Source organism: Salvelinus sp. IW2-2015, linkage group LG13, assembly GCF_002910315.2.
Source record: "Salvelinus sp. IW2-2015 linkage group LG13, ASM291031v2, whole genome shotgun sequence".
Classification (NCBI taxonomy): Eukaryota; Metazoa; Chordata; class Actinopteri; order Salmoniformes; family Salmonidae; genus Salvelinus; species Salvelinus sp. IW2-2015.
The window spans coordinates 2,194,460-2,209,451 of NC_036853.1; the positions used below are offsets into that span (position 1 = coordinate 2,194,460).

Consider the following 14,992-nt stretch of genomic DNA (forward strand, 5'->3'; position numbering starts at 1 on the left):
TGGCCCTCCAGGAACAGAATTGAATAGCCATGTTGTAGGGTTTCCCAGGGTTACCAGTACCATCCATAAAGTGAATATGTTGTCAATAAAATGTATTTAAAAAATACATTTTTCGTAAAACCTTCTTTTGAAGGCCTAGTTTAACCCTAATACAGTGGCCATATCAGGCCTACAAGTCACATTATAATGACTTGCAAAAGGATGTGACATTCCTATTGGAATCCAGCCAGAGTGGGGATAGCCCACATTTGGGACTTTTAGTCACCTGCATTCAGAAAGACTGCCAGGGTTGGGAAGACTAAGATATGACAATACCTTAAACATCTAAACTGGAACAAACATTTCAGTAACGGGTGAAATAAGTAACAGAWTAGAATAGTTTAGAAAAATCTATGTTATATATATTTTAATAGCATAAGATTAATTAATCAATCAATGTGCATGCAAAAACATAGATATTGAAACATACAATTCTACAAATCAACCTGCAATAGAGCATTCTGGGAATTATGATAAAGATGGACGTGGTTATAGTTCAACTCTGGTTATTAACACCAACACTGGGGTTGTTTTACATCACTGAGTGTTAATTTAACTCTTTACAGTACCTTAGAAATGTTACACTGAAAAATAAACCCTAGTTAATACTGGCCAATTTGATGTGTGCTATGAAATGGACACATCTGCAGCCTTCCATACATTTCAATAACCTTTTAGAATTCTGTAAAACAGTAGATGCCACATCAAGAACCCCACACATAAAGGGAAACTTTATCGACCTCCCCGTCAGATGAACTCGTTGATACCATTTTTGTCTTTGTGTTCAGTATAAAGGAAATTAGAGGTAGTTTCGCGAGCCAATGCTAACTAGCATTAGCATAATGACTGGAAGTCTATGGGAATCTGCTTGCATGCTGACGCGAAACTACCTCTAACTTCCTTCATMGAGATTCGTGACATATCATATGTTTAAAAAATGTGTAACCTGTTGTACGTTTTCCAAATTCATAACATATCATTTGAATTGTAAATTGTAAGATATCATACGAAATGGGTGATGGACATCAACAAAATAATACATACCATACGAAACGTAACATATCATGCTAAATGGAGTGTCCTGGATTTACATACAGAATAATAYGAAATGCTCTGARATCAGGTTGGTTTTTACTTACTGGCAGCCAGTTACCTATAAGTTACTGTAAAAAAAAGTTAAAGTATGTAATCGTAAAAGCACTTGTTTACAGTAATGTACTGTTAAACCAACGTTTCTTTGTTATTTAAGGTAACATACTGTACCTTTTTTACAGTAACTTACAGGTAACTGTCTGCCAGCAAGTTACTGTAAAAACAAGTTACGGTTTTTACAGTGTAAGCTATATGCATGGGCAGAGAAGCACGGGGAAGTTTAATAGGCCTATCTTTCCAAGGAAATTAACTTCTTAAATATCATGAGGCTATAGTTTACAACTAGTAAGTAGTAAATAGGCCTATTGATCACCCGTATTTCTCTTCATCTGAAAATCGTCCCGCTCCTGAAAGTAGGCTATCCACGCAAGACGTAGGTCAAGCGAAAGTCCAACTGTGCTCTCTTCAAACTACCTCTAGTTTATTGGCTGATATAGCACAGTAATACCGATGGCCTAATATAATGTAATCTCTGGTAATTTAAACTATTTCTTCTTAGGTTATTTTGTGCATTTGGTATTGCCCATAKGGCGCAAAATTGCTGGGACCATTGCTGGCAAACCAGCTGCGTCAAATACGACAAAATAACATTGCGGGACTGCGGTTGGGGACCAGTTTTTGCGGAAGCGGGTGGGTGTCGGACAGAAAGTCAGCGGGAGCAGGCAGGTGAGGTATGAAAAGCTGGGGGTGCGAGTGGGAGGGAGATGACGAAATCAGTATTCTACTCTAGGCCTTCCTTCCTAGGCTGTCTGTTTTATTCTCTCCTTCAGGCTTTTCTTGTTCTCTGGCCTCTCATTCCCTCACTAGCCCCTCTCTCTTTCCCTCTTTTCTTCATCTCGCAGAAATAAAAAAACCCAGGCCTGATTCATCCCAACATACAATTCATTTCTTCTTAGAGTTTCAGCCTGAATACAAACTGAGAATAAATACTGTTGTTGACTGGGTTGCTGCACAATCACTGTTGGTATCCATAGTTAGCATACATCTGAATGACCATGAATTGAATTGCCACTAAAGCATACTTCAAAATAAGTGGAGGTGGTGTCTACTAGTCCTCATACAGTATCAGCTTTCACCCAGCCAAGTAACCTTATTGACATTGCAGGGTCTTTGTTTTAATGTCACAGTTGTCATCTGATTACCTGTTTCGGTGTTGCCCAGGTACCATGCTGTCATTGAGGCGTGTTCCCTGCAGCCGGATATCGACATCCTGCCACAGGGAGACCAGACGGAGATTGGAGAGAGGGTCAGTGACCAGCACTGTCTCTGTTTCTGTTTCTGCCACTGTTTCTGTCACTCAGGACCACCCGTGCTCTTCACTCTCAGTAACTAACTGACAGTCAGGACTGCATGGTAATACTATTTAGGTATAACCTTTATGTATTCAGGTTTGTCCCGTTGAGACAGAATCTMTGTTACTAGTGATGCCTGTCACCACCTGTCTCGTGTTGATGTTTATATGTACCACCATCATCAGAGGCTACCCAGTACACTGTCATGTTTCATTTGGTCAGGCATCATGTTGTTATGTGATCAGGTCTAGGTTGTGTTCTCTCCATATCTATTTTATTATTGTGAGTTTGGTGCAACAAATGTTATGCATGTGACAAAGGTGTGTGTGTGTGTCTTAGTAATGTTGCGGAGTGTATTTCTGTAATGTCGGTGTGTGTGTAATCTCTCATGTACAGACTATGTAAACATACGCAATAATTTTTTTCTGGGTTAACCGAATTGAGTGTGTGTGTTATTTGAAGCATATGCGTTTGTGTGAGTGTACATGCGCTGTTGTCTCCTGATGTCCACGATCAGCTCCTTCGTTTTGTTGACATTGAGGGAGGGGTMATTTTCCTTGCACCACTCTACCAGGCCCCTGTAGGCAGGAGATCCTAAGTGAATAGGTAGTCATAAAAATTACATAATTTAAGGCAATACAATACACATTTCATAAGGCCTTATTTTGAGGGCCAAGTTTTAGCCTAACACAGTGGCCTGCAACTCATATTTTACAGACCACATCCAGTCAACAAGTCATATTATGCTGGCTTGCAAAGRGATGTGTAATTACTATTGGAATCCAGCTAGAGTGAGGATATCCAACATTTGGAATTGTCATTCACCCGCAACCTGCAATCAGAATGACTGCCAGGGTTGGGAAGACTAAGAAATGAGACTACCTTAAACATTTGAACAGAAACAACCATTTCAGTTACAGGTGCAATAAGTCCAAGTAAAATATTGGATTAGTTTAGAAAAATGTATGTTATTTATATTTGAGTAGCATAAGATTAACTAATCAATCAGTGTACATGCAAAAACATAGATTTTGAAACAAACAATTCTAAAAATCAACCTACAATAGAGCATGCTGGGAAATATGATAATGATGGGCGTGGTTTTGGTTCCACTCTRGTTATTAACACCAACAATGGGATAATTTTACACCAGTGTTTCCCAAATTCAGTCCTGACCCCTGTTGTGTGCTATGAAAGGGACACATCTGCAGGCTTCAATACATTTCAATCACTTTTTTAAATTCTGAAGAACTGTAGATGCCACATCAAGAACCCCACACTTAACTCAAAGGTTCTTTATTGGGCAAGAGTTCTCAGAGCTGAGGAAGAACCATTTCAGAACCTTTATTTTTTCAGTGCACACACACACACACACACACACACACACACACACAACACACACCACACACACACACCACACACACACACACACACACACACACACACACACACACACACACACACACACACAACACACACACACACACACACACACACACACACACACACACACACACACACACACACACACACGTGCCTTCAGAAAATATTCCACACCCGTCAGATTTTCATTTTTTAATGAATTTGTAAATACTTTGAAAAACACAATTCCACTTTGACATTGAGGTTTGTGTGTAGACAGAAAATCTAATGTGGAATAATCAAGGGGTATGAATCTATTCTGAAGAAGTCACTGTACACACACACACCACACACCACACACACACACACACACACACACACACACACACACACACACACACTGTAATGTGGTCTGGGTTACATAACCTCTACTATCATAGATTCACCTTGCAGGCAGACAGACATCTCAACACTCAGTATTGGGTGTGGGTATGTGTCAAAGAGCAAGAGAGAGAGAGGACCGAATGTCTTAAATATTTTGGCGTAAAACGCTCTCAGGGATAGGTAGTAGATGGACTGAGTAAGTGTGTGCATGTTTTCAGTCTGTTAGCCTTGCTCACTGACACGGTGTTGACCTGATGGAATGAATAATCTCTCCATTCCATTCTTTCACATCTCTCCTCCATCTCTACAGGGTATAATTTTGTCAGGAGGGCAACGCAGCGTATAGGTGTAGCCAGAGCCCTGTACCAACAGACCATGTGGTCTTACTGGTGAGAGAGACAGCCTGTCTACAGGTCTACACAGTAACGATAGACTGCATGTGGACAGGGACAACGTACAACAAAACAGAAGTCTCAGTATACTGAGAAATGAAGTGTTTAGATAGCTCATTTCATCTGCTTTTCCAATCAGCTTTATCAAAATAGTCAGAACTCCATTAGTCCTGTTTTTTGACCATTTGACCTTTCACTTTTAATCGGTGTTGTTTCAGGATGACCCGTTCTCAGCGCTGGACATTCACCTGAGTGACCACCTGATGCAGGAGGGCATCCTCAAACTCCTGAGAGAAGAGAAGAGGACTGTGGTGCTGGTCACTCACAAACTACAGTACCTACCACATGCTGACTGGGTGAGAGCACAGTGTGTGTGTGTGTGTGTGTGTGTGTGTGTGTGTGTGTGTGTGTGTGTCAGTGGAGGCTCCTCAGAGGAAGGGGAGAGCCATCCTACTCAGTGAATGTCATAAAAATAGTGAAACATGAACAAAGTTATCCTTTTTAGATTAAACTATATTAAATATATTCACGTCATCAAATAATTAAAACACACTGTTTTGCAATGAAGGTCTAAAGTAGCCTCAACAGCACCCTCTAGGGTAGTACCATGGTGTAGCCGGACAACAGCGATTTTCTGTTCTCCTCTGGGTACATTGACTTCAATACAAAACCTAGGAGACTCATGGTTCTCACCCTCTTCCATAGACTTACACAGTAATTATGATGATTTCTGGAGRATGTCCTCCAACCKATCAGAGCTCTTGCAGCATGAACTGACATGTTGTCCATCCAATCACAGGATCAGAGAATGAATCTAGTACTGAAAGCAAAAGCTACAGCTATCTAGCACTGCAGTGCATAACGTGTGGTGAGTAGTTGACTCAAAGAGACAGAAAAACAACAGTTTAACAAATTAATTTCTTTAAAAATTAAGAGATTTTTTTTCTTATTTTTCTTCTTTCACTTATTTAGCTAGTTAATGTAGCTAATGTAGCTAATTTAGCCCACTCAACAACCTGTCTCAAACAGAAAGGAATGCTATTTATGTTAGCTAGCTGGCTAAGGCTCTTCCAAGTCAAGGTGAGCTTTCTGTTTTATTAATTTGTTTCCATTAGAGTATCATGTAGCAGCCTAAACCTATCAATATGACATTGAGCTGGGTGAATGGAACAGGAATGACAGTTAGCCAATATGTTGTAATAGAAATAAGGCCATGCTCATAAAAACATATCGTCCTCCCCTTTCTACTAAGCTAAAATATGGAGTTATTTTAAGATGGGCATATCAAAGATCATTTAATTATTTGATTTTTGAATTTTAGGACCCCTGTAAGTATCTTAAAAAATCAAATAAAACATTATTTGATGAAACACTGAATTTGGCCTTACTGCTATTAGCCCATAGAAATGCATTGATAACATATGCATACATGGCGAAACAGATAGTGCCAATTCTTTTTTAAAGGAAGCATGTTTTGAAGTGTCTGTTTTATATCTGAGAGATATAACAAAGCTCAGGATTATATAATAAAACATATAAAAAAGAATTATACCCTTTTTTTTGCACTAAATTACTTCCATATATACTTAAAAAATCTATGTTTTTACTGGTTCCAGGGCTACCCACAGACGGGTCTTGTGAGGCTTGTGGGCGTCCTAGAGCAAAACAACATGCATGTGTTTCTTGAGAGTCTCACCTTCTGAGAGTGGGGTCTTATTAGTGTGTAGCCCAAACTGTTCGGACACTGCAGACCGCCACTAGTGTGTCTGAGGGTTTTTGGTTTTACAATCCTTATGGGGACCAGAAGTCCTCACAAGGATAGTAAAACAAGAAAACTTCCCCACAAGGAAAAAGGCTATTTTAGGCTTAGGGGTTAGGTTTAGGGTTAGGGTTATGGTTAGAATTAGGTTTAGGTTTAGGTTTAGGTTTAGGGGAAATAGGATTTTGAATGGGAATCAATTGTTTGGTCCCCACAAGGGTAGTAAAAAAAATTGTGTAATTGTGTGTGTGTGTGTGCGTGCGTGCGTCTATAGATAACGTTTTGCTATTAGAAATGAGCCACTAATTAATCCACCTGTTCTTTATCTCTTTCTCTCCGTTCCTCGGTCAGATCATAGCGATGAAGGACAGCACCATTCAGACCGAGGGGACTCTGAAAGACATCCAGAACTCTGATCCTAAGCTGTTTGAACAGTGGAAGACCCTGATGCACCGGCAGGACGGGGAGTTTGAGAAGGTACCAGGCCATGTGTCTAAAGATGGCAATGACAGACAGAGACAAAGYGGTGATATTGTCGCAACTGATGAGAAATAGTAATGTGTTTGTACTGAGCTTGCTCTTTTTGGGTCCTCTTTTCCTGCTTTGTTTTAAATTCATCTGGTCAAGTCTATTTGGGCAAACTACTTCAGCTGAAACTCTGATGCCTGTCTGTTCCAGGAGACAGTGGCTGASAGTATGACGGTGTTGGAGCGTAAGAACCTGCGGAGGGCSATGTACTCCAAGGAAGCTGCCAASACTGAGGAGGAGCACGAAGGTGAGAGGTCAAAGTTCACAAACCTCCCCATGAGACTGAGGGACCCCGGGCTATCAATCACTCTCTGATGGGAACCAGGGGGTTAGCATCATTGCTATTTCCTTTTGTATGCTTTGTTTGTGCAGACTCCAAAATTACAGGAGATATATTTACTGGGTGGTAACATCTTATGAATTTACCCTCTGTGTCTCTAAAATGTGATGCCTCCACAGTTTCCTATCCTTKTGTCAGTCTCTGAACCTACTGTGGAACTAATAATGTGTGTTGATCCTGTTGTGTCTGTCTGTGTTCCCGGAGTAGTACTCATCAATGGCCTTCTTTTCTCATCCTCTTTCTTGATCACCATTCACCACTGATCTGTAAAAGACATGGACTGGTCAAGTCCTGGGGGCAAAGGCTCTACGTCTTTAAGATCTGTTGAAAAGGAAGCGACGGGGGGGATCTGGACCTTGGTTGCCACACTGTCTKCTGGTTTTCATCCTTTCCCTTAAACCAACAACTGGTTTAGGCCCGGGAAACTAGGTGACGAATCAACACCATTACTAGTAGAATAAAGTAGCAGCGGGAAACAGGAACACCAGCACACTGCTGCTCTCTAGGACCAGAGGCCCACACTGGTTTAGAGAGTATTGGGACAAGGCCTGAGTGTGTCTCTCTGCTATGATGTCTTGATAGAAGTTTTCTTTAGGCACAGATCTAGGATCAGCTACCTTCCCCCATCATTACCTCCTCCACATTACTGAACCTAGATCAGCATCTAGGCAACTGCATCCCACTCTGAGTCTGGTTGGTTTGTGTGTCTRTCCGTGTTGTTGTGACAGTGTCTTGGTGGTGGTACTGTGCTCTTGATTCTGTGTTCTGCTTTATCACCTGTGTTCTGGTGGCACCCCGGTGTGGACTCGTGAGGTGTCTCCAGCACAGAGTGTTGCTGCTCTTTAAGMTGAAGTAGGGCCGACTGCATGGTTTTACTGAGTGGTGACCAGACGTGACCAGTCGTGACCAGTCGTGACTAGTCTGTAGCATCGTGCTGCAGCTACACTCCTTGGTACTTCCCATGTAGATCCTACCCTATGTCCATGTTGCTCCTATTGGCTTGTAGCTTGAAGACTCCATTCTTTCCAGTTTCCATCCTCTTTCTCTCCCTCTCTCTCCATCCCTCGCTCTTTCTCTCCCTCTCTCCCTCTCTCTCCCTGTGGCCTGTCCCGTAGACACCATGGCGCCCATGCAGTCATCAGGTTTGCTTGCTGATATGATGTATATTTAGATGAGGGGAGGAGCAGTGCTTCACTCACCATGATCAATGTGTTCTATCTGCTCTCTGCTGCCCTACTCTAACCTTAACCCAACACCCGACACGAGTATGAGGATTTTGTTTTGCCCATCAGGAAACAAATGACGAATCAATACATTACTGAAGCCTTGCCTGCTCTGTAGCTACAGCTATATCAGTGGAGGCAGCTGAGGAGAGGACTGCTCATAATAATTCTGGAACGGCGCGAATGGAATGGCATCAAACCATGTGTTTGATGTATTTGATACCGTTCCACTCATTCCGCTCCAGCCATTACCACGAGCCCGTCCTCCCCAATTAAGGTGCCACCAACCTCCTGTGAGCTATATCTCTTTCCCCTCTCTCTTTCACTGTTTCTCTCTCTCTCTCTACCTATCCCTCTCTCACACGTCTCTCTGTCCTTSCAGAAGAGTCTGTGGAAAGTGAGGAGGATGACAGCCTGTCCCAGGCCATGCGTCACCGCACCACCATCCCCTGGCGCTCCTGTGGGGTCTACCTGTCCTCTGCAGGGCTCCTCCTGCCGCTGCTCCTCCTATCACAGCTCTTCAAACACACCCTCATGGTTGCCATCGACTACTGGCTGGCCCACTGGACCTCCCACGTCATCACTGCCAAGATGGACGCCACCGGGAGAAACTGCACCGTCGCTCAGGTCAGGGGTCAATTTGGTCCTAAACCAAACGGCAATGTGCTTTGAAAAAACGGTGGTTACGTTTTATTATACAGACCACTATTTACAGTACAATGTTGTATTCCCTTATAAAGGTCTACACTGTAAGGTGTACGTACACCTGTGGTATTCGGTGCATGTGACAAATAAAATTTGATTTGATTTGAAATGGTAGTTTACATGATAATTCCTGCTAAGTACAGCATTCATTTCATATATACAGCTGAAATTGGACCATAAGATAATGTTAGAAAACAACACATGTTGAGTGCAGTACGTCTGACCTCAAAGTAATGTTCCCAGACGGAGCCTCCATATGTGTGTGTTGCTCTTGAGCTACACTCAGTCTCATCCGCATAAAGTATCTACAGTCATGGACAAAAGTTTTGAGAATGACACAGATATWAATTTTCACAAAGTCTGCTGCCTCAGTGTCTTTAGATATTTTTGTCAGATGGTACTATGGAATACTGAAGTATAATTACAAGCATTTCATAAGTGTCAAAGGCTTTTATTGACAATGACATGAAGTTGATGCAAAGAGTACATTTTTGCAGTGTTGACCTTTCTTTTTCAAGACCTCTGCAATCTGCCCTGGCATGCTGTCAATTAACTTCTGGGCCACATCCTGACTGATGGCAGCCCATTCTTGCATAATCAATGCTTGGAATTTGTCAGAATGTGTGGGGTTTTGTTTGTCCACCCGCCTCTTCAGGATTGACCACAAGCTCTGGGGAGTTTCCTGGCCATGGACCCAAAATATTGATGTTTTGTTCCCCGAGCCACTTAGTTATCACTTTTGCCTTATGGCAAGGTGCTCCATCATGCTGGAAAAGGCATTGTTCATCACCAAACTGTTCCTGGATGGTTGGGAGAAGTTGCTCTCGGAGGATGTGTTGGTACCATTCTTTATTCATGGCTGTGTTCTTAGGCAAAATTGTGAGTGAGCCCACTCCCTTGGCTGAGAAGCAACCCCACACATGAATGGTCTCAGGATGCTTTACTGTTGGCATGACACAGGACTGATGGCAGCGCTCACCTTGTCTTCTCCGGACAAGCTTTTTTCCGAATGCCGCAAACTTTCGGAAAGGGGATTCATCAGAGAAAATGACTTTACCCCAGTCCTCAGCCTGTCTCTTATACACATCTAGATGTGTATAAGAGACAGATATCAGTCTGTCCCTGATGTTTTTCCTGGAGAGAAGTGGCTTCTTTGCTGCCCTTCTTGACACCAGGCCATCCTCCAAAAGTCTTCACCTCACTGTGCATGCAGATGCACTCACACCTGCCTGCTGCCATTCCTGAGCAAGCTCTGTACTGGTGGTGCCCAGATCCCGCAGCTGAATCAACTTTAGGAGACGGTCCCGGCGCTTGCTGGACTTTCTTGGTCGCCCTGAAGCCTTCTTCACAACAATTGAACCGCTCTCCTTGAAGTTCATGATGATCTGATAAATGGTTGATTTAGGTGCAATCTTACTGGCAGCAATATCCTTGCCTGTGAAGCCCTTTTTGTGCAAAGCAATGATGACGGCACATGTTTTCTTGCAGGTAACCATGGTTGACAGAGAAGAACAATGATTCCAAGCACCACCCTTCTTTTGAAGCTTCCAGTCTGTTATTCAAACTCAATCAGCATGACAGTGATCTCCAGCCTTGTCCTCGTCAACAMTCACACCTGTGTTAACGAGAGAATCACTGACATGATGTCAGCTGGTCCTTTTGTGGCAGGGCTGAAATGCAGTGGGAATGTTTTTTGGGATTCAGTTCATTTGCACGGCAAAGAGGGACTTTGCAATTAATTGCAATTCATCTGATCACTCTTCATAACATTCTGGAGTATATGCAAATTGCCATCATACAAACTGAGGCAGCAGACTCTTTGAAAATTAATATTTGTGTCATTCTCAAAACTTTTGGCCATGACTGTAGATTAAAGGGCAATTTCACCACTTTTCAAACTAATTTTCATTATCTCCTGCACAACACCATGGTCTGCATTTGTGAAAATCTTCAACCTGTGGGGTCAAAGTGTAGAACCCAGTTCCTACATTTGATTATAAAAAGATATAATATTTGGTCACTTAGAAAGTATTTTTCCAAATGCTATTGTAATGTAATTATAGTGATGTAATATCATTATTAGCACTTGAGTATGCACACACAAGCACGCGCACACATGCACGCACACACAAGCACGCGCACACATGCACGCACACACAAGCACGCGCACACATGCACGCACAGACACCCACACACACATTATACTTGCAGGAGGAGAAGGTAAGCTGTGTCATTAACACATTGGAGCCACGGCAGGTGTGTGGGTTTCCCTGGTGCTACTAAAGGCTGCCTCTTATTAATAGATCATTCCTCTGTGTGTGTGTTTCCTACATTGGGAAGCACATTAAAACCCTCCAACTCCTCTCCTCACAGAGGCCCTTTGAGTTGTCTTTGACCTTGAATTAGAATCCCATTCATTCTGTCCTTTAAAGGAAAAGTTCAGCTGAATAATTAGTTCACCTGAAGGAAACATAGAAGTAATTATTTGACTTGTGAGTCACTTTATTCTCCAGAGAGAGAGAGAGAGAGAGAGAGAGAGAAGAGAGGGGGGAGAGAGGGGGGGGAGAGAGTCCAAAGTCAGTCAGGCTTGGTGACTCATGCATGTAACAACGTAGTCAGCTAATTACTCATGGTTAGAGTTGACGTTACAGTAGCGCTCAGGGTTACTCTCAGAGGGAACTAAGTATTGGTGTGTGTGTGTGAGAGAAGGGGTGTGATGTTATTTTGGTTTGTGTATAAGTTCTCTAATCATGTGACACACACCACACCACACACACACACACACCACACACACCACACACACACACACACACACACACACACACACACACACACACACACACACACACACACACACACACACACACACACACACACACCTCGCTCTCTAACCGAGCCTATTTCCCCCGTGTTCCCCTCTGTAGGAGTGTGGTTCAGCCACTCGTGGTACCTGTCAGTGTTCAGTGTGCTGTGCTGCTCTTGGGCATCGTTCTGTGTCTGGTCACCTCTGTGGCCGTAGAGTGGACAGGCCTGAGAGTGGCCAAAGAACTACACCACAACCTGCTCAGCAAGATCATACTGGCACCTATGAGGTAAAGGTGTGTGTGCGCATCATGTGAGTGAGTGAGTGAGAGAGAGAGAGAGAGAGTTGCGTTTGTGTGTGTTTATGGTGTGTGTGTGTAACGATCGATCATCCTGGGGAGCGAGGTAAGACACTGTATACATTGTGAACCGCCCCATTACCCAGAGGTCCATCTGCCTTCCACACACTGAAACCACGGCGACGCCAGCGCAGTGCCAGATCACAGACAACTAATGACCGTGTGGTCGGGGCTCTGTACGGAACCATTTTAGATAAGGTGGCAGCCAAGAAGGATAATCACTTTCATTGTCTCCTTGTTTTTAAATTCAATTCCTCAAAACCCTCAGAGGAATAGAATTTGTAACAGAAACATTGATGATATACCAGCAGCTTCATCCTTCCACTTGAGGTTGTACTTCTGAACAGTAAAAAGCTTAAAAACATGAGAACTTTCAGGGACAATAAAGTAAGATATAAAACGACGGTGTAGTTGATCTGTGTGGTTGTCTTTCAGGCTGTTTGAGACCACTCCCCTGGGCAACATCCTCAACAGGTTCTCCTCTGACACCAACACTATAGACCAGGTATTGTAACACCACCCTCTCTGTGTGTTAACACTAGAAGTAGCCTCAACCATACTGACTTGGAACTTTCAAATTCTATGAATCTCAAATAGACTTTGCTTATTTTTCTTCATGGTTTTCAAAGTAGCTACAGCCTGTGAACCCTTCGGTTGCTTTTCCTGGTAGATGGTAGTAATGTAATGTTTCACTGGTGGCTGTGTCCCCAGCACATCCCTGCCACCCTGGAGTGTCTGAGTCGCTCCACCCTGCTGTGTGTGTCGGCGCTGGGGGTTATCTCCTATGTGACCCCTGTGTTCCTCATTGCCCTGGTGCCCCTGGCCATCGCCTGCTACTTCATACAGAAGTACTTCCGGGTTGCCTCCAGGTGAGCGCTTGGTTTGGGATATTTAAAAAAATATATCTCTGTCACTTGTTTTGCTTCAGTTTATCAGTTTATTCAAAGGGCAGTGTTCTCATCTGGGCTAGTTACAGTATGTCTCCCCTTTTTCTCTGTCTGTCCATTTCTATATCTTGTATCTCTCTCTCTCGCTCTCGCTACTCTCTCTTTCCCTTTCTCCCCGTCTCTTCCCCCGTCTCTCTTTCTCTCTCTCTCGCTCAACCTATTCTCCCCCCCTCTCTCCCCCCCCACCTCTCTCTCTCTCCCTACTCTCTCTTTCCCTTTCTCCCCGTCTCTCCCCCCCTCTCTCTCTCTTTCTCTCTCTCTCTACCTATTCTCCCCCCCCCCTCTCTCTCTCTGGTCAGGGACCTCCAGCAGTTGGAGGATAGTACCCAGCTCCCTCTCCTGTCCCACTTCTCAGAGACAGTGGAGGGCCTCACCACCATCCGGGCATTCAGGTAAAGATTTTCTAAACAACATCCATTTTGATCGGGACCAGCGAGGCAGTTGTGTGTCTCTCCACTTACACATATTACTCTGTGATTGTCTCTCCTCCAGGTACGAGTCCAGGTTCACACAGAGGTTATTGGAGTATACTGATGCCAACAACATCTCCTCTCTCTTCCTCACAGCAGCCAATCGCTGGCTAGAGGTCCGCATGGTAATGAGGTCTACTCTATAATGCTTTCTGCTCTACTAAACTCTTGTCTGTGTGGTATATCTAAGGCATGGTTCATGTTGATCAAGTTATTACGTCTGCTCTCATTCTATTGGGTGACTGCTCCCTCTATGGGAATTTTGAATATGACAGGATTCTATGGATTTATACTGAGCATTTTGTTGTATTTCTATTGGACTATATAGTTTGAACTGTTTGTTTTCTCTCCAAACGTGTATAGGTTTGTGTGTGGTGACTATGTATACTGTTCCTCTACAGGAGTATGTAGGAGCCTGTGTTGTTCTGATAGCAGCCGTGGCCTCCATCAGCAACTCTCTGTACAACCACCTCTCCACTGGCCTGGTGGGACTAGGACTCACCTACGCACTCATGGTGAGGACCGCTCTGGGGTGTGTGTGTGTGTGTGTGTGTGTCTAAGGTCAAAGATCTAATGTAGACACACATTTCTCGCTGAAAGACTGAGGCTGAGTTGCGTGACTACCTGTCCACATGGCTCCGCCCACATGGCACGCCCACTTGTGTTTCTTCTCCATGATGAGTCTGGATTTGATCTCCCCGACGTCTTACAGAATGGAACACATTCTGACCGTTCTGATTGGTCCCAGAAACCGATGGGTTGTAGGCCAAAGCCGGCCTACATGATGACGTCATCAACTTTGATACTCTGATTGGTTAGATTTGTTAGAGAAGATCCAATCGATGATGAATTTGAAATCCGCACAAACGATTTCTAGGATGTCAGTTTCAGACTGAATTTACTGAACAATCAATAGAGCAGCTGAATTCAGGATGAGTTGTCAGGCAAGAGGTTGAGGCTCTAAACCAGTCAAACCTCTCTCCTCCTTCCTGTTACAGTACCTGTCTGTCTATACATGTCTATAATGATGTTGTCTCATCTGTCTGTGTCTCTGTGTCCCAGGTATCTAACTACCTGAACTGGATGGTGCGTAACCTGGCAGACATGGAGGTTCAGCTGGGTTCAGTCAAGAGGATCAACGGCCTGCTGAAGACTGAGCCTGAGAACTACGAGGGACTGATGGGTTAGTACAGTACCACCTCTTAGCTCCAGACCTAACTCTAACCCTAGTACAGTAC

At 43.5% G+C, this 14,992-nt stretch overlaps 1 protein-coding gene across 1 annotated transcript in view; it reads left to right on the forward strand.

Annotated features, from left to right (window-relative positions):
• LOC111971785 (ATP-binding cassette sub-family C member 8-like) overlaps positions 1-14,992 on the forward strand; it is a 171,267-nt gene that overhangs the window by 132,987 nt on the left and 23,288 nt on the right. Inside the window, 15 exon segments of the mRNA XM_023998598.2 lie at positions 2,353-2,437; positions 4,540-4,561; positions 4,564-4,603; positions 4,824-4,977; positions 6,732-6,857; positions 7,059-7,155; positions 8,854-9,105; positions 12,101-12,153; positions 12,156-12,268; positions 12,773-12,842; positions 13,049-13,206; positions 13,584-13,676; positions 13,777-13,879; positions 14,156-14,269; positions 14,817-14,937. Coding sequence (XP_023854366.1) covers positions 2,353-2,437; positions 4,540-4,561; positions 4,564-4,603; positions 4,824-4,977; positions 6,732-6,857; positions 7,059-7,155; positions 8,854-9,105; positions 12,101-12,153; positions 12,156-12,268; positions 12,773-12,842; positions 13,049-13,206; positions 13,584-13,676; positions 13,777-13,879; positions 14,156-14,269; positions 14,817-14,937 — 1,601 coding nt within the window.